The 18,302-nt window shown below is 50.0% G+C and overlaps 1 protein-coding gene across 1 annotated transcript; it reads right to left on the minus strand.

The window, feature by feature from the left end:
- Positions 1-423: 423 nt before the first annotated feature.
- Positions 424-15,700, minus strand: WNT2 (Wnt family member 2). The gene is made up of 5 exons (XM_052669006.1): positions 15,567-15,700; positions 14,602-14,825; positions 13,207-13,484; positions 10,034-10,298; positions 424-2,216 (listed from the first exon to the last, which is right to left on the minus strand). The coding sequence occupies exons 1-5, from the start codon at positions 15,698-15,700 to the stop codon at positions 1,987-1,989; spliced, it is 1,131 nt and encodes a 376-aa protein (XP_052524966.1). The 3' UTR covers positions 424-1,986.
- Between the last annotated feature and the right edge of the window lie 2,602 nt (positions 15,701-18,302).

An 18,302-nucleotide genomic window follows, 5' to 3' on the forward strand; every position in this document is an offset into this window, starting at 1 on the left:
TCTAGGGGCAGGTGTTCCTGCCTATGGCAGAGGGTTGGAACTAGATGATCTTAAAGGCCCCTTCCAACCCGAACCATTCTATGATTCTATAATTTCTACATCATTTCTTGTATAGGTGAAATAAGGGCTTAAGTAACAAGATGTGTATCTAAGCCACATTTCCCAGTAAGGTGTCAGTCTTGCTCCAGGATTCCCAGTATTTCTTCTGCCAGAATAAAATTTCTGGCACCTTTAATACAATGATCCCGAAACACTTTACATGGGGCTGCAGAACTCAGGTACATTCTCCTGCTGTTGTTGTAGGTGGATGGTTGGATCAAATGCTCTTAGAGGTCCTTTCTAGCCTAACGATCCTGTGAACCAAACGATGACATTAAGAAGCAGGTGAGGCTGATCTCATCCTCTTTTATTTGACTTCCCAGGACAAGTTCCCTCGCAGAACTGAGGCGCCCTTTTTTCCAGAATATCAAAATACTTCCAGCATTATTACCTGCTGAATTTGTACATCACTCAGAAGATCCCTGAATCTTTCCGAACACGTGGCACACACAAATAATACTGTACTGCTTCTAGGTTCTTTAAGTGTAAGGCTTTGCTCAGACTACAAACTCCATGCAGATTCAATTTCACAGTGAAATCTGAATGAAAGTTCTCCTTAGGGCTGACCTCTAAATAAAATCAGGTGTGAAATTTTGCTTGTCCAACCTAGAACAAGAGTTTCCAGCAATGAGGCCAATATCATAACCACTGACCTTAGATGTACATTGGGGTACGTGTATCCCATTGCACACATGTATGCGTGTAACACTCGCACAGCTGGCAGGGCTGTTCTCAGCAGCGCTCGGTTTGTACCCAGAGTCACAATCTCCGTCCACAACAGCCCCCAGCATCTCTCCAGCAAGGCCATGGTCCCAAGGCCTCGTCACCTGCAGCCACTGCTGTGGCTCAGCTTTGTGTGCTGAGCCAGGCAGGACATGGGCCCAGGCAGTCTGCCACTGCCACCATCAAAGGCCAGCGTGCTCCTCATCAGCTGTGGGTTTGTGTAGGGTGGATTTGGAGCAAGCCTCACTGCACCTGAACTGTAAGTATCAGTTTAAGCATACTGAATAGGTTTATTAAATTTAAAACAACGTGAGAGCTGATAGACTCTACAGAACAAAACCCAATTATTAAGATAAGGCATTGCCTTCTCCACCAGCTTTCTGCATGTTTTCCTGTTTATTATGTAAATGACAAATAGGAAACCCTATCCCTGCGTAGTTGAGCATCCTGTTTCCAGACGGCACTGGGCTCAGAAACAAAGATATTTTCTTTGATCCTTCAGATCAGTGGTTAATATTAATGACCTTTAACAAGCTCTCAAGGCAAACTGTCACAAATTTATACCTAAGGCATTTGCTTTCACTCTTTTATAGCAGATGAGACTGTTGCAGTTGAATGCATTTCCTGTTCTCTCCTTTTTGCTATGGGCCAGTCTCTGCCCAGCACAGCTCATGCCCCAGAGGGCCCTGCAGCGCACACACAGCTCCGTGTTGGGTAGATGGACAAATTCAACTCCAGCAGAGCTGTGGAAACATCCTGGCCTCAGAGCTTTCCATGGAGGGGTCCCTGATCAGTGCCGAGCCCCGCAGCCTCACAGGCTGAGCGTCCAGAGCAGCAGATCCTCTGGAGGAAGCCACAGCCATGGCAGCGGGAGGCCCAGTAGGATAGGCCTCATCCTGGGGCCCCACCGTGCTTGCGGTGGCAGCAAGGGCTTGCGGTGAGGAGACGGGGGTCTGTGTCGGATGGGAGGCCCAGTGGTGGCAGCTCCTTCCAGCACAGCCGTCGGTCCACACAAATTGTGCAACAGCATGGTCCTGCTAACCGTGCAGTGAACGCTGCAAATTCGGCATGATCACTGGGCAGCTTCTGTGTAATGAAAGACAAAACTGGCGTAAATGTAGCAAAGGCCTCAGAAGCATTCCCTGCGCAGACCTGCACCACACGTCATGTCCGGGAGGCCCAGCCCGCAGCCTTGGGCGCCTTGCATGTGTGGATGTCCACCTCCTCCAGGCAGTCCTGGCAGCGCACCGCGCAGCACCAGTGGAATTTGCACTCGCACTTGGTCATCCTGCTGACACGCAACGTGTCGTAGCCACGGCCGCAGCACATCACCTCACAGCTGTCCATGCCGCGGGAGGTCTGGTTGCACACCCGGCCAGCCGTTCCCGGAGAGCCTGCAGGAGAAAGGCAGCGGTCACGTGAAAAGGCAGGGTGGGTTCCAGGAAGGACAGACAGCATGAAAATAAGGAGACACAATCTGCTATGCATTCGGTCCTCCAGCATCACATTGCTGTGGATTATTTGTCAAATGAGAAACGATTGTAAGGCAAAACTGGCCTCATATTTTGGGCAATCTGATTTCTGGAAATGAGCCTTGGAAAGGAGGAGTACAAGTGACCAAACGTTGCAGGGCTCTGCCTGACCCCAAGAATGCCACAGCCCTGCATTCAGCCCCACGGCTGTGCAGCACAGCACTCCGTTCTGCAGCCACTGGGCGGGCACACAGAGCAGAGCAGGGCAGTCAGGGTAAGGCTGCTGGGCCCCAAACTGCTATAGCTGGTGGCTGTGACCTTGCTGCTGGCATTAAAGTCTGCAGAACCACAGCACCCGGAACACCTTCTACCACAGCTGCAATTCACAGCCCCTGCATTAGAAAGAACTGATCTGCTGTGGGCAGGAGGAGGGCAGGGAGACGGCCTGCTGCTCTCTGCACATCCCCAGGGCTGGGACACCTCTGCTCACACCCAAGTGGCACAAAATGGCTGCACTTACCTCCTCAAGGCATTCCTGCCTGGAGGCTGCTGTGCCACACAGGAGTTGTTGCTCAGCTGATGAGAACTTATTTCAGAGAACACTACAGGATCTATGCCACAGCTCTTGGCAGACCGTTTTCCATCTGAAAACCTCTCTGCCTACCTAATTTCTTAGCTATTAATATTCCAGTGAATTTCTGATGCAGCCTTAAGATGAACATTGCTCCAGCATTGCCTTTAGACCAGATAATAGCTCTTTCTGTCTGTTCTTGGCCAAAATGAAATCCCCTACACAGTGACTATGATCACTAAATTAACTGGGAACATTCTACAAAGCGTGTCTGCTCAGTTTTGTTACTAGTATGTTATTTCTCAGGTGTACATGAAAATTCCACCTTTTTAAGGATTAAAATGCATGCGAACAGTAATTCAAATCCGTGTGAAGTAGGACAGCAAATAAATCTTAACTAATAAAAGCCCAAGCCATAATTTTTAATTATTATAAAATCAAGCTGCATTAATTCCTATTTTCTATTGCTTCTCCCCACGGTGTACTTGGAATTATGTCCTACCACTACTGTATGAAGCACTTCAGCACACAGCAGCATGCACTGTCCACAAGGTTTCCCTGCCTCCCAACCCAGCATCAGGCAGACATCAGATCCCATGTCTCATCACCCCAGCACTCAGGCAGCAAGTGATCTCACACCTGTGAATGAAGCCACCTTCTCTTCTGCCAATTCCCACCTGACCAATGCATGACGAGCACAGTGTGGGAGATTTTGCTTTTAGCCAGCTTTTACTCTTTTTATACCTAATCAGGACAGGCTTCAACTGTTGTTCCAGCTGCTCACCCAGCCCAAGACCCTCCTCCAGCATGCTGCTTTGGCCAGCCCTGAACTGAACTGCCCCCTCGGGGTGGAGGAGGCTGAAAGCAGGATCATTTGCCCTGTCTCCGGGTCATGCTGCTCTGCCTGGCTGAGCTCTGCCATCCCCAACTCAGCCCTGTCCCAGCCTGCCCAGCTCTGCCTAGACTGGGGAGCTCACAGGGAGGCAGCTGCTGGGCAGAGCCGAAGCCCTTTCTGTTTGAGCAAACAAACAGCGTTGATGTGGAAACCAGTGACAGGCTGCACCAGTTACGTTCCACACCGGGAAACAGCAGCAGCTCCTGGTGTCCCCTCCCCTCCGTCTATACAGGGGCATGGATTGCAAGTGGGGAACCTAAGGGAGGGCAAGGTAGCACCAGTCCCAACCCTTACTTTCCCAGGTCCTGTTTTCAGGGATTGCTCTGCACATAGAGGTCCTGGCGCCACTGATTTGGGCATGGGCAAGGACCCACAAGGACACAGAGCTGTGTGACCTTTCTAATGGTCACATAGGAAGCCGGTGGCAGAAACCAACCAATCCTACTTTCAGACTACCAACTTGATCCATAAACAGTTGGAACGGCTGTGCCCAAGCCAGCCCCTGGAATCATCTATCACATCCCAGACAGAGCAGAACACCTTTAATTGAAGAAGTGTGTTTGTAGGGCCTTGTCCCTCAATCTCCACTCGGACAAAATAAAGTCACAAAGGCCAAGCTCTTGACAAGTATGATTGGTGTTTGCATTAGAAATTTGATTTGAATTCTCCCATGCTTCTGCCTCCCAGCCACCCACACATGTGGTCGTACTACGCTGATGGGGCCCAGTAACAAAGTCCTGGAATGCCCAGGCTGTGTGATGCAGCATATAGAGGACAACAATCCATAATAACTATGATTTGGATTAGATTCAAACTGCCTGGTGTTCTGCTATGGGAGGAAGGCCTCACGTCAACCTCTGCATAAGGTCAGGTGATGCAATATGAATGCTGTGATGAGGTGTGGGAGCCTTCCTGGGAAGGTGAGCAGCATTCCTCAGCCAAGACACAGGTTATTTCCCAGCCCAGAAGTTCTGGTTTCCAGATGTCTGGGGAAACTGCACAGCAGCCAAAGAGAATCTGAATGGGAAACTCCCACTGATTTCAACGGGAGTTTCGTACTGACTTCAACAAGAAAATGATTTTATTCCCTAATGGGGAATCTTCCCTAAGATAGTCAAAAGTCAGTATCATCTGATGTCACCCACAATACAAAACAAACATCTACTGTGCTATTAGGGAGGACCTACAGAATGTGGCAAAAGACAAAATAGTGCACACAGAAGCTTAGCTCCTGAGCAAAACTAACATTTCTGAGACGTTCAGAGAGCTTCTTCAGCATTCCTGTGGCTCTGCCTGAGCTCAAGGACAGCTGTTGGGCACCAACCTCATTGGGGAAACCAGGGCACACACATCTCACTCTGGGCTCCCCCTCTGGAAACAGACATCTCAGCACTCTGACAATATTCAGCATGCAAATTTAGCTTGCCTTGCTCTTGCCAAACTCAGTTCACCTACAACATATGCACACAGAAGAAACATTCCCCTCACGAGGCAGAAAATGAGCAATAGCTGACAGCAGTCACACACATCACTGTACCTCTGGAGGTGCTCGGGCACTCAGGTGAAGAGGACAATAGAGGAAACTAAACAAAAGAAGGTAGAATTTTGTAGTCTCACCCTGCTACCTACCGTGCACCTGTGAACCATGTGAGAGGCAGGAAATTGTTCTGACTTGCAGAAAGTTTTATCGCAACATCTTTGTTTTGATTTGAGTTTCAGATTTGCCATGCCAACACACAACGTTGTACACGCCAACATACCCACAGCCCTGAGCACTGCCAGCTCTACGGCCTGCCCATCAAGCCCTTCTTTTCTTCCTGCTTTGCAGTCATTTACTTGAGCAAATGTGGAAAGTTGAGAACTATCTTTTTCACTCGTTCCTAAAGAACGACAGTGACATTATTTCTCTATAATGCGAGATTTTCCCTTCTATTTCTATTTAAAAATATGGCTTCAAGCAATGAATTTCATTACTCAACACTTGCCTAAAAGAACAAAAATGTATTCACAGAAAATAAGTTCTGAAGGTAATTTTCAAATCAAGAAATATTCAGGTGGACCCTACACACAAGGCAAGTGTGAGAGGGCCTGAGGGAGTGGGCAGAAAACAGCCATCTCTGAGAGAGCTGGGATTGAGCAGACCAGCAATGGAGAGACAGAAATGTGTTGAAAAAATCAGCTCATTCAGAATAAGCTGACAGTGCGCACATGGCCGACTTCTCTCTCTGCAGCCACTGCCAGCTGTCCTGGTCCCTGAGGGCCAGGAGGATCCCAAGTTTGCTGGCATCTCCTCAGTCCCTCGGGAGGATTCCAAGTTTGCTGGCATCTCCTCAGCCCTCAGGGCTGGCCCTTGCTCTGACTGAAATCATTGCGAGCTCAGCATCAGCCCCACGGGCTGGGACCTTGCCTCATATGTTCTCAGTGCGTAAATCGGGAGATGCAGGCCAAGTAGTCACACAGGGACTGACTGCGTAGGGCTAACCTTAGCGAAAAGTGTCTAACACAGATCAGCATTGGTTTTCCTCCACGGGTTACATACTTGAAGTGCTAACACATCTTGCCCAGTGCCAATACTTTCCAGGCCACAATTTAATTTCATGTTTCTCTTTCGCTTCAAACTTGGCCTTCCTTATTCCTCTCAGAAATGCAGCAGATGGCTTATGTGGAGCAATAAGGGAAAAAAATGACAGGAAAGTAACCCCGTGAAGGATTCCTCAGACACAGCTGCTTGCTGGAGACACATAACATTGTCACCAGTCTCCCCATGTGCAAGCAGAGGCAGCAATGCTGGCTTTGATAGCACCAAAACGTGACCAAATGGTGTCAGGAGAAACCTGTGTGTGACCCAGAGCAGCCTAAGGTACATCTCATATGGGTTTTCAGCAGGTCCTGAGGGGCTGCCTGAGACCACCTGCACACGGACACGACCTGTCCCTTCACCCCACCACCACCTTAACACAGCCAACACCTTGGTGCTACCAAAACATCTGCAAAAAGTCAACCCCTGCTCACCAGTGCAATCCTGCCATCACATCTAACTGGGAGAGGTCAAGTAACTTGGATCTCAACTATTTTTTTTACAGGAATACATTACATGACTTTAACAGACTCCACAAACAACAGCTCCTGCTAAAGGATCTGCCAGTAAATCGATGATGTCTATCATATGGCTGCTCACACATTTATTCCCAAAGCATTCTTTATTTTTTCATCATTCTGGTCAAAATGTGATAAATTTGCTTCAATTTTCAATCATCCTATCCTGCATGTATGGTTAAAAAGCAACATTTTAAAAATTGAAATGTTTTTACCAGCAGCTTACAAGCAGACAAAGAAGGCTTTAGAGCCTTCTGAGGTGAAGCTACGCATTTGAGGAAAGCCAGTACAAAGCTGCACCCGGACTGCCATCGGTGTAACCTTCCCTCTATTTCCTTTTACAGCATTATCCTCTCTGTACAGGGGATGCTTTTATTGAGTTTGGCAGCTAGCAGTTTTTGTTAATATAAAGGAAGCCCATGCAAAGTGTGTCAAAATATGAAAGTTCACTGTAAGGTCTTCAAAAGCCCTCTGGGATGTCCAACCTCTGCTTCTAGTGAATTATGATTAAAAAATATATAGATGGGCAAAAATTGTTCTGGCTTCCACACAACCAGAATCAAGTGGATTCAGAACAATTCTACAAATCTTCCTTTGGTCCTTTTCTAAAAGCCTTGAAATCTTAACGCTAGATAGAGGTGGTTGGCTCATTACACTCTCTTGCTATTAAGTGAGCTGCTATTTGTGGTTTCCACAAATTATCTCCCTTCTGAAAGCAATGACTCTTCTTCTCCTTCTAGGAAAAAAATAATAACTCAACGTTTTTCCCTCTGTAGGGGTGAATCATGTATATATGTTCCAGTGCCTCCCCCAGACAGACTGCGGGGTGTATGCAGTGACAGCACCCTCAATGGCTGCCTGCCACCAGCAAACAGCCAAAGCTGCAAGCTCCAACAGGAGGAGGTGAGACATGGGGATTTTTGGAAGGATCATTGATGATACAACTCCAGAGCACCTTTCATATACTGGGGTTTATGCATTAACACACCCAAGCCACAGAGAATACTGGCTCTGTCATTTCACAGTTTGTGAAGCTGTTGAGTTGTGATGCTTCACAAAACGTGCTATGGGAATCCTTCCCCCAGCCCCAGTTCTAATCAATCTCTAGGTGCACAGCTTTTCTGAAGCATTACGCTGCTGGAATTCCCCAGAGGCAGAACTATATTCAAGGGCATAACAAAGAACCGTGGTATTGTACTTAGCTGACACTGAGGTGCTGCCCGCATATTTCCAAACTCAGACTTCCATAGTCTCATTTCATTTAACCTCCAATCATCTAGCAGGCTAATGCTCTGGAGTGCTCAACAGGGCAAAATAAAACTAATCAAGAAAAAATGCTGCTCAGCTGCTGATGTTATCTCTGCTGAACTCGGATCAGCTTGTGTTTATCTTTCCTCGCTCCACGAGAGTAGCAGGCAATCCCACAGCACTGTTCCTGTTCCACTGAAGGCTTATTGCAGCTTTCCAAAACCGCCCTCTTCCCAACAGCCGTATCTTCAGGCTGCTGCACGGCACAGAAACGCCTCATCAGGAGTGTTATGTGGGGAGGAGTGGGAGCGTATGCCAGGCTCCGGGTGGGGAGCAGGGAGAAGCGCTGCAACACACGCCCAGCGTCCTCCACCAGCAGCTGGCTGCACCGGGTTAGGCTTGCTGCAAAGGCTGTTGCATGGCTTCCTGACATAGAATTGGGTTGTGCACTGGCTCTCTGTCTAGGGGGAAAGAAATCACAGACTTCACAATGAAACAAGCAGCTCTAAGCAATGAATATCAAATACAAATTTCAAACCTATTCTGCAGAAAGTTCAGTAAGTCCTAGTCTGTGCACAATGCCCCAACATGCCCATTTATTCACTTAGATTGAACTATTAGACCTTATGGTACTGGTCACTATCCAAGGAACAGCACGTTCTTGGGCAGGTAATAAGCACCATCTGCAAAAACCATAAATAACTTTTAAAGTTACGTTGACTACTTAACTAACCAGGGTCAGTGCACAACATAAGCATACTGGATGAAATTCCGGGTTTGCTGAAGTCAATAGTACATGAGAAGGATTTCACATATTGTTCTTATTTAAGTACAGTTGTTTTGCAATGTTTATTCCAAGTAAACTTGGATTGTAAATACACAGCAATGCCAAAAAGAACTAAGCTGCTTTGCTATCCAGAGACTCCTATGGATGTGTCATAGCGGGTGCACTCTGGTACGTTATACAACATATTCATCAGTTCCACAGCATCTTTCATACATTACGCAGTCTGGCTCTCTTCTCCACAGTTCTGTTTTTCAGTTGCTCATTGTAAATTGCCACATCAGGAAATGCTGCACGCTGGTCAGGAGCTGTTGGCACGATTAGCACTGCTCAGTAGTGCCTCAAACCCTGTAACATTGCTAAGGGTGTCCACGGAAATCTCCGAAAGCAGAACACTTCAGTGCTAACAGCAGCCCTGCAACTCCACCTCTTCCCACCGGGGCTGGTATGACTACAGAAAATATGATAGCTGCTATAGACTGAGCCAATGCCGACTCACAGAATGAAATAACCACAGTGAGACCTGGTGCAGCATGCTGTGCCCCACCAAATTGCACCCCTTCAGCCACCTCACACCCTCAGCAACCTGCGCCACAACACAGGCTGGTGCAAGCGGTGCACAGAGCTGCTGGCCTCCTGCCTGCAGGAGAGGAGTGTCTGCAGCAAGGAGCTGTGGGGAAGGAGCAAGTAAAGGCCACCCAACTCTTCAGAGTGTACAGCAGCAGCATAACAACATGGAAAAGAAGTGGTGTTAAGTGAAGGCAGCACCATGGGGACGCCACAGGACTTGACTCTGCTGCAGAGACACGGGGTGGCTCTGGAGGCTATGTGGTGTGGGCCTGCCTCCAGAGCACAGCTCCAACTTGTCCTAAGGACAATCTCTGCCCTGCAGAGCCTCCAGGGCTCCTCAGCACCTGGAAGAAACTGCTGAATGACATCAGAACAACTGGCTATCATGCATCTAGTGACATTGAGGAGCTATGGATCTTGTACAGAGCCGTTCTTCCAGCACATCTTCCTTCCTGTTTCCTGCTGGTTGTATGCTTGGATTTATATACATACACTTCAATAATAATGATTTTTTTTTACCTGTAAAGCACAAAGGTCTGAAATAAAACCATTCATGTGTAATGATAGAGGCTTACCTACATCCCTGTCCCTGATACAGTAGTCTGGAGAGCTTTCAAAGTATACCAGGTCATTCTTAGTTGGCTTCTTAAATCTCTTATTAGCCACAGTGAAACCCGTGCCATCTTGATTCATGACCACCTGAATCGCTCCATTGTATTTCTTCCACAGATAATCTCCTGTTTTCCTAAAGTCTGCCATGGCCAGCCAACAGGTCCTTAGAGTGCATGATCCACTCACACCGTGACATTTGCACTCCTGTTTCAAAAAACGCTTCACGGCCTGTTTAGAAACGCAGCAAAATATACACAGGTAAAACAAACTGTAATCGAAGCTTCTCAAACCCTTTCCATTGATCCTGCCATGCCAGGCTTGCAGTGGGCCTTGAAACCACGGTCTGTAGTGACACCCACTGGTAGCACCAAGTCATCCGACAGGGCTGGTCCGATCGCTCGTTTCTCTCAACCACACCATCTTCCGAGGTTTCCTTGCCTCCCCCCTCCTGCTGGTCATCCCAAAGACCTAGAGCACACAACAGTGCCAGATACAGTTCCAGCAATGGGAAATAAATTGGGTAAGGGACACAATTGCTCAGCTGCAATAGGTGAAGGTGCTCCATGTCACCATGGCTCAAGCTGAAACACTGCCAGACTGCATGTCCCTGCTTGGGCTTCATGGAGCTGCTCCTGGCTATGAATATTTTTATTGTATATAAATAAAAGAACTGAGAATACTGTGACATTTTTACTGCTATGTTGTTAGTGAACATTTTAATGCAATCAGGTTTAAATTTACTGTGAATAATCTAATAGAACTGTCTAACTTCCTCAAATTGCTCTTAGGCATGGTGTCTACATTCCCACACAAAAGTAGGCAGTGTTTCAAACACTGCCGGGGAATTGATAAGCATTTCATGTTAAATGATTTTGCAGAGACTCCAAAGCATCATACCTGGGCTGAGGGAACACAATTTAAAAATGACATTTGTAAAATCTTACAAACAAACATTACAGAGTGAGGCCTTGATTAGTTTGCACCGGAGAGATCACCAACATTATTTTAACATCTGAGAAGCATTAATGTCTTTTCAACTTCATCTCAGACCTAGAAGCTATCTGCAAGATGTTAAGGAAAAACAGGTTCATAAACAATAAATAATTTACTCTAATTCTGAAGATAAAAATATCTGATCTGTTATGCCTTAAGGGTTCATATTTCATGAACATATTAGAATTTGTATGAGGAACAGCATCATGGGAGGAAGATAACAGACAGAAGAGGCACAAGATCAAAGATTGGGGTGCAGCAGAGCAGCGCTCTCCATTCAGGCGCCTGGTAATAAGGTGAGGATGTGTCACACAGGCAAAATATGCATAATTTTCTTTCTAATCTGGGTGACTGCTTCAAAGAACAAGTAGGACTGGGATTCTGCTCAGACAGGGACTTAAGTGTGTGCTTGGTTTTAAACATCTGAGGAACTGTTTTTAAAGGAACCTGGTGGACCCAGGCCGACAACACCTGAAGAAGCACATCAAGATTCAACACTGTTTTGTTGGTGGTGTCCCTGTACTGATACACAGCAAAGCAATATGCTGTTTTCTGATTCCTATGAGATTACTGTGAATACTTTTCAGTGTATTTCCGAACTAGTAAGATCCAGGCAGTCTCCTTTTTAAGAGGAATCTATGGAAGCGGGCTCAGTGCTGGGGGTGAGAAGAGTTTGAGGGCATGGACCCCCGCCTGTGTGTGCAACCTGGGGGCAGCTGAGGCAGTGAGGGGCTGCAAATTGAACCTGCACTGCTGTACGGAGCAGCACTGCTTCCTGTGGAGAAGGCCCTAAAGGATAAGGGAATGTGCAGGTAATATTTAACAAACAAAAAGCCTACCTGCTTACCAATAGTATCCTACCATTTTGCATGTAAGTGTTTTTAAACTTACAAAGATACCCAAATGTTCCAGAAAGCACTTCACAGCATGGAGCCAAATTACACCTATGAAGTGTTTCCTTGTGTTGTAGATGGCAGCCTCTTTTGCCACACAGACAGCTGTATTAGCTTTCTTTGCCCCCCACTAGGCATACCATAACTGTGCCTATCACACTGGTAGCATTACACATTAGTTACATCTGCTGCTAGAAAACAGATGAAATAGACATGTTGGAGGACAAAAAACTATTAGGAAAACCATCTGCTTTCAGTACAATTAATTAATGAAAACTGGATCTTTTCTTTCTAATAAAGCTACTTAATATGAAACAATTCCACAATATGTTAAGGGAACTTTTTAATACAAAAAAAAAAAAAAAAAAAAAAAAAAAAGGTGAGGATATGAGCAATGAATATGCTGCTGAATATGTGCTAAGGAAATCAGAAGACAAGAAGTCTCTTCATGCCAGAAGTGGTTGGTGAAGCGCTATGAAATATCTTCCCATGTTATTTTGGATGGTAAGAGTGTAGTGAATTTTGAGCACATTCTGAATAATGAGAAAGTACACTCCAATCACGTGCACTACTCTCACAACTTATTGCCACTACCCTCAGATATCAGAGCATGCATTCTGCAGCTCTTGCACCAGCAACAGCCAATGTGCCTGCAACCACTCCTGCTACCTGCAACAGCCAGCTGAAAACTTCCCGTGGAAACTGAACAGTGGGATTTGTATGCAGTATATAGAGATGTGTTTTTCTTGTCGAGGCCAATGTCTTTTGGAATTAAATGCAATGTGACTTCTGTTTTCTAAAAAGTGAAGCCATTGCATTTTCTCTCTGCTCGTTCTGTTTCAGTTTACCATACACGCAGAGGAATGGCCGGTACTAGTTTTTCTCCAACACTATTTTGAATTTGCTCTCTAGTAGCCCAGCCTGAATCTTCAGCCTCCTGTAAGAATTTTTACTTTTCATTAACCAAAAGTAGTAGAACTCCTCCATGCATAAGGATGAGACTCAAAACAAAACCTCCATCCACCTGACCCTGCAAGGGCTGTACCTGTGCTCAGCTCCTACACAAAGAATTGCTGGATGGACCCAGAGGGGCACTGACAAGCAGTAGCACATGGCGTGCTGGGAGCCCTGCCACCCCCAGCCTTCATCAAATGGCGCCTTGCCCTCCCACTCTCCCCTGCTTTTCCCAACCTGAGGTTGCTGTGAGAGCCGGCCCCACCGCACCCCACGAGCACGGCCATGACACCCACCTTCCTTCCTGCGCGGTTGTTGTGGAGGTTCATCAGCGCCCTGGCGTCCTTCCCTTTCCTCTCCTTGGCATCCACGAAGGCCCTGGCGAACTTAACGCCATAGTCGATGTTGTCGCTGCAGCCACCCCAGTCAAAGCGGCCCTTGCTGTCCTTGGCAGAGCCCTTCTTCTCAGGGTCACAGGAGCAGGACTTCAGCTCTCCCTGGCTGCACGCCCTTGTGATGGCAAACACAACGCCAGCAGAGGAGATGGCGTGGACGAACGCGGACTCCCGGCTGCCTGCAATAAGAAGCAGGCCTTAGACATGGCTGTGGTGCTCAGTGTGAGCAGCCGGCCTAGTCCAATAGCCCAGCCTGTGTGCTGAGCTACAGGTTAAACTGGGCTGGAGACACACAGAGGCGTGTGCCTTGCAGTCAGAGCTGGCCATGGCTCAGGGCTGGATCCCTCCCTGGTACAACCCCGATGCAGGTTGGAGTTTGTTCCTGACATGGGTGACCATCCTTCCATGGCTCAGTTGCTCTGTGGAGATGCAGGGAGAGGGCAGCTGGTATTTCTGCCACGTTCCATCAGCTAAGAGAAATACATAAAGTGCTGGGTTGGAGACTATTTGGGAAATCGCTACACAGGGACACGGGAATAGCATCTGCGCTGCAAAATACTGCAACTAACTTCTCAAGCCTGCTTTTCCTCTTCGGAGGCATTTAATCTTGCTAATTTCAAAGGGAATAGTGAGAAATCTTTGGTGCTTTTTTTCCTGAAAATGAGAAAGCGTTGAACCTGGCGGCCTTCACTGATCCAGGTGTGCTTGGTGCGACCGGCAGCACCGGCCGTGTGACGCTCTGGCAAGCCAGGACAGTGACTTCCACACATCACAGCCCAGGCACAGTTCCTTCCCACTAACAATGTTAATTCGTTACACCAAAGATCAGCTGTTTTTCTAGACTATGCCTACTCCTCAGTGCATATTCCAAGGCAATAATTGCTTAAGTTTACTTAAAGATGTGGTAATTTACAGCACGGAGTTGGGTTGTGTTGATACAACTCTATAGTAAGGGGCTACCTTCAGACTCCAAGAAGTCCTGAGTTTCACAGAAAGGAGTGAGCAGCAGCTTCTCCCATAGTAGTTGGGGCTGGTATCAGTGAGCCACGCCTGCCCCTTATCACACCGTTATCACAGTGTGAATCCAAAGAGTCCATGTCGCTATCTGCAATTTCACACTGGGGGAAATTGGGCACTTTCATCCTTAAAGCTGACAGAACAGCCACGGAATAATGCTGAGCACTTATGTCACGGCAGCACCTGGATGCTTCACCTGTGCCACCCGCCCAGGCCCCCTCCTCAGCCGTGCCGAGCCCCTGCACCCACCGCCCTCTCCCCATCCCCGCCCGCACTCACTGCGCTGCAGGACGCGGCCGAGCAGGCGCTGCCCCCGCTCCAGGGCGCTGCAGTCCCAGCGGTGCCGCCGGAACTGGTGCTGGCACTCGGCCGTCCAGGCTGCCACTCCGCGCCCGATGGACAGCATGGCCTCGGGGTGCCGCCGGCACAGCTGCCGCTGCCGGCTCACCAGCCCCGGCACGTTGTCGCACATCACCCGCGACGAGCCCACGGCCCCCATGTACCTGCGGGAGGCAACGGGAGGGACAGCGACGGGAGCACCCGGCCGGAGCCCTGCGTGCACGGGGACATCGGGAGGGGCGCGGGGAGGGATGGGGAAGGGATGCGGAAGGGACCGCGGGGCAAAGCGCCGGGAGGGGTGGTGTTTGGGAAGGGGCCGCGTTTGGGAAAGGCTGCTTCGCTCTGTTCCCCTCGACTCCGACTTCGGCTCCGCACCCACTTTTTGTGGAGAAAACCTTTAAAAACCTCCCGGGCTGTGTTTTGTTCAATAACTTCAAGAGTTCAGACTTAAAGAACCGCCCGGCCAGAAATTAAATTACATCATCTGCACCCAGATGTTCCCGATTAAGCCCTGAAATGCTCCAAAAGTGTCTTTTATCAAACCCAAACCGCGATAGGTGTCTCCTGAAGGGACCAAACACAGGAAAACGTCCTTTCCACGGATTTTCATTATGTCGAACGATCGCGAAATCTATAAGGCGCGACTTCCAAGAGTGACATTTCAGCGGCACCACAAAAGCCTTCCCCAGCAGCAGAGCCTGTACGGACACGGTGCGGCCACGGGCGGTCCCAGCAGCGGGGATGCGCTCCGTGCCGGGTTCCGGCCGGGATCCGCCGCTCGGTTCGCGCCCAGTGCTGCGCTGCCCGTCCCGTCCCGTCCCGCCCTTGTCCACGCGTGGGCTGCGCCCGGTGCGCTGAGCCCGACCGCTCCTTCCCCGCGAGCACACGGGGCCGCCCGCACTTACCACCACGAGGAGGCGACTCGTGGGGTCGCCCACAGCAATACGAGGGGAAGAGACCACCACCAGATCCCGAAGAGCGAGGCCATGGCGGGGGCGCGGCGCTCCGCATCGGGGCACTCGCGGGGGGCAGCGGACATCCCATGGGACAGCGCCGGGCGGCGGCGGTGCCGCGGGGCTCTTCCTTCGCTCCGCGGGGCTCTACCGCTGCCCCCCCGCGCCTGGGGCGCTCCGGGCCCCGCTCCGCGCCCCTTCGGCTGCGCCCCGCGCCGCCCCGCGCCCCTCCCGCATCCCTGCCCCGCTCCGGCCCTTCCCCGCGGCCGCAGCAGCGCTGAGGGGCGGCGTGGGCTGCGCGCTGACTGGGTGGGTTCTGCTATTTTTTTTTTTTTTTTTTCTTCTCTGAAACTCTGATGGATGAAATGATGTCAAGAGACACTGGGGAGAGGAGGAGGTAACACCTCTGATTAGGATGGAGTTCCGAGGAACGGCTGCTTCCCAATGACCCCGCACGCAGCCGCCCCGCGTACCGTTGCCGGGCCGACCCCGACCGCCTCCGAGCGGCAGCGGACCCCCGGCACCGGGCGAAGCCGCAGCCTCGCGTCCCGCGGGGAGTGGGTGGGGAGGTGGGGCGCGGGCGGCGAGCGAAGGTCCCGTCGCGGGGGGCGGCCGGGCCGGGGCTGCGGGACAGAGCCGTGCCCGGCCGCGAAGCCTTTCGGGCGCTCCCCGCCGCTCCCGTATGGCAGCGATCAGGCGGAGCCCCTCCCGCCCCGCGGCCCTGCCCGATCTGCTCAGCCGCTGCCCCGCCAGGGCCGGCCGCCACCCGTGGGCAGGGACGGAGCCTGAGCCGCACACACCAGCCTCCGAGTCTTCGTGTGCACGTTGCTCGTGCGCCAGCCCTGCGTGCACCTCTGTCACCGTCAGCTAGAGAGGACAGATACGGGAAAGCAGACACAAAAACCAACACTGCAAAACGTCATTAAAAGAGAAACGCCCTGGTTCAGGCTCAGCCCTTGGGGTTTGGGATGGCTGCAGTCAGAGCATCGCTCTCCTTTTGGCTGTCAGTCCCATGGGAAAATCGTGGAAAACTCAGCAGTTCCACTGGGACCCAGTCCCAGATTCATAGAATCATGAAGGTTGGAAAAGGCCACTAAAGTCATCCAGTCCATCCATCAGCCCATTGCCAGCATGCCCGATAAACTACATTCCTCTGCCACAGCTACACGTTTCTTGAGCATCACCAGGGTGGTGACTCCACTACCTCCTTGGCAGCCTGGTCCAATACTTCACCACTCTGAGATTTTTCTTAATCTCAGAAAGAAATCACGCTGAATCTCCCCTAATGCAACTTAAGGCCTCTTGTACTATCTGTTACCTGGGAGAAGAGACCGACACCCACCCCACTGCAACCTCCTTTCAGGCAGTTGTAGAGAGCAATGAGGTCTCCCCTGAGACTCCTCCAGTGTAAACAGCCCCAGTTCCCTCACCTGCTTCCCTTAAGACCCTTCAGAACTTTGTTGCCCTTCTCTGGACACACTCCAGGGCCTCAACGTCTTTCTTGCAGTGAAGGGTCCCAAACTGAACTCCTCAGGCACAGAGGACACACCTGCAGTCCGTGCCATCAGGCCTCAGACTGGCACCCAAAATGAGACCACGGCCAGGGGAAAGTCCTGAGTGCTACAGCAGGAAAATGCTTAAGCAATGGCTGTCAAGATGTGAGAACGTCCACCTGCTTCTCTTAACTTAAACAACAAACTCCAAACAAAACCAGCAACAACCCAACCACCCAACCCCACAGAAGGGCTTTCAGGGCTTTGGGCTGCAGCAGCAGGATAGGGGCAGGTCCAGCCCAGCACAGGGACAGCCCCACAGCAGAACAGCTGCACAGGAACTGTGTGCCCATGGAGCTGTGCCAGGGCCTCACGGCAACAGAAGAGTAGGCAAATCCATTCAGTAAAGCATCGTCAATGTGCCTAAAGAAATATCTCAATTTTCAGCCAACTTCAGTTTCTGGCGTTGAAGGAGCACGCACCTTGGTTCAGTAACAGAAAGAGAAGGTGGGGACGAGACAGCAGATCCCAGCAGGATTTGGGACCTGAGGCTGCAAGTCCCATGGCCCCCTCTAGAGCTGCAGCCAGCAGATGACTCACTGGGCTTTTCCGAGGCACCCTCCTCAATCAACAGCTTCTTTGCTCTCAGATCCCACACCGACAGCAGTAGGACACTGCTGCCATCAGGTACCCGCACACACACAGACATCCTCCTCCCCGGCCTCTGCAGCCCCAGCTTCCTCAGCCTCTCCTCAACTCACTACCCTGAGCCCTCAGCCCTCACGGTGCCATACCCACACCATTACTCATCCAGACAAGAGATTATGCCACGCGCTATGCAGTGGCAACACCAAAAGCCCAGCTTCATCAGCACATACCTTATGGGGCTGAAGTTTTTCAGCAAAACAGTGAAAATAATGTAGTTAAACCTGTACTACTACATTCATGGAGACTGTTTTCAGAAATTCTGGAGGCTTGGAAGGCTCATTTGGGAGGAATACTTAAAATCAACCCCCAAATCTTTAAGTGGAGGTCATCTTCCCACACATACCACAGCCAGGGACACATCTCAGAACTCAAAATCCCTCAGAGGGAGCCCCCAAGTCTCATTCGTGAGGACCTGGGCTCCACGTCATGTGAACTGCTCCATGTTTTGTGAACTGCAATATTTGTATCAGGATAAGAAATGAAAATA

Source organism: Tympanuchus pallidicinctus, unplaced genomic scaffold (assembly GCF_026119805.1).
Source record: "Tympanuchus pallidicinctus isolate F22 unplaced genomic scaffold, pur_lepc_1.0 scaffold8, whole genome shotgun sequence".
NCBI lineage: Eukaryota > Metazoa > Chordata > Aves > Galliformes > Phasianidae > Tympanuchus > Tympanuchus pallidicinctus.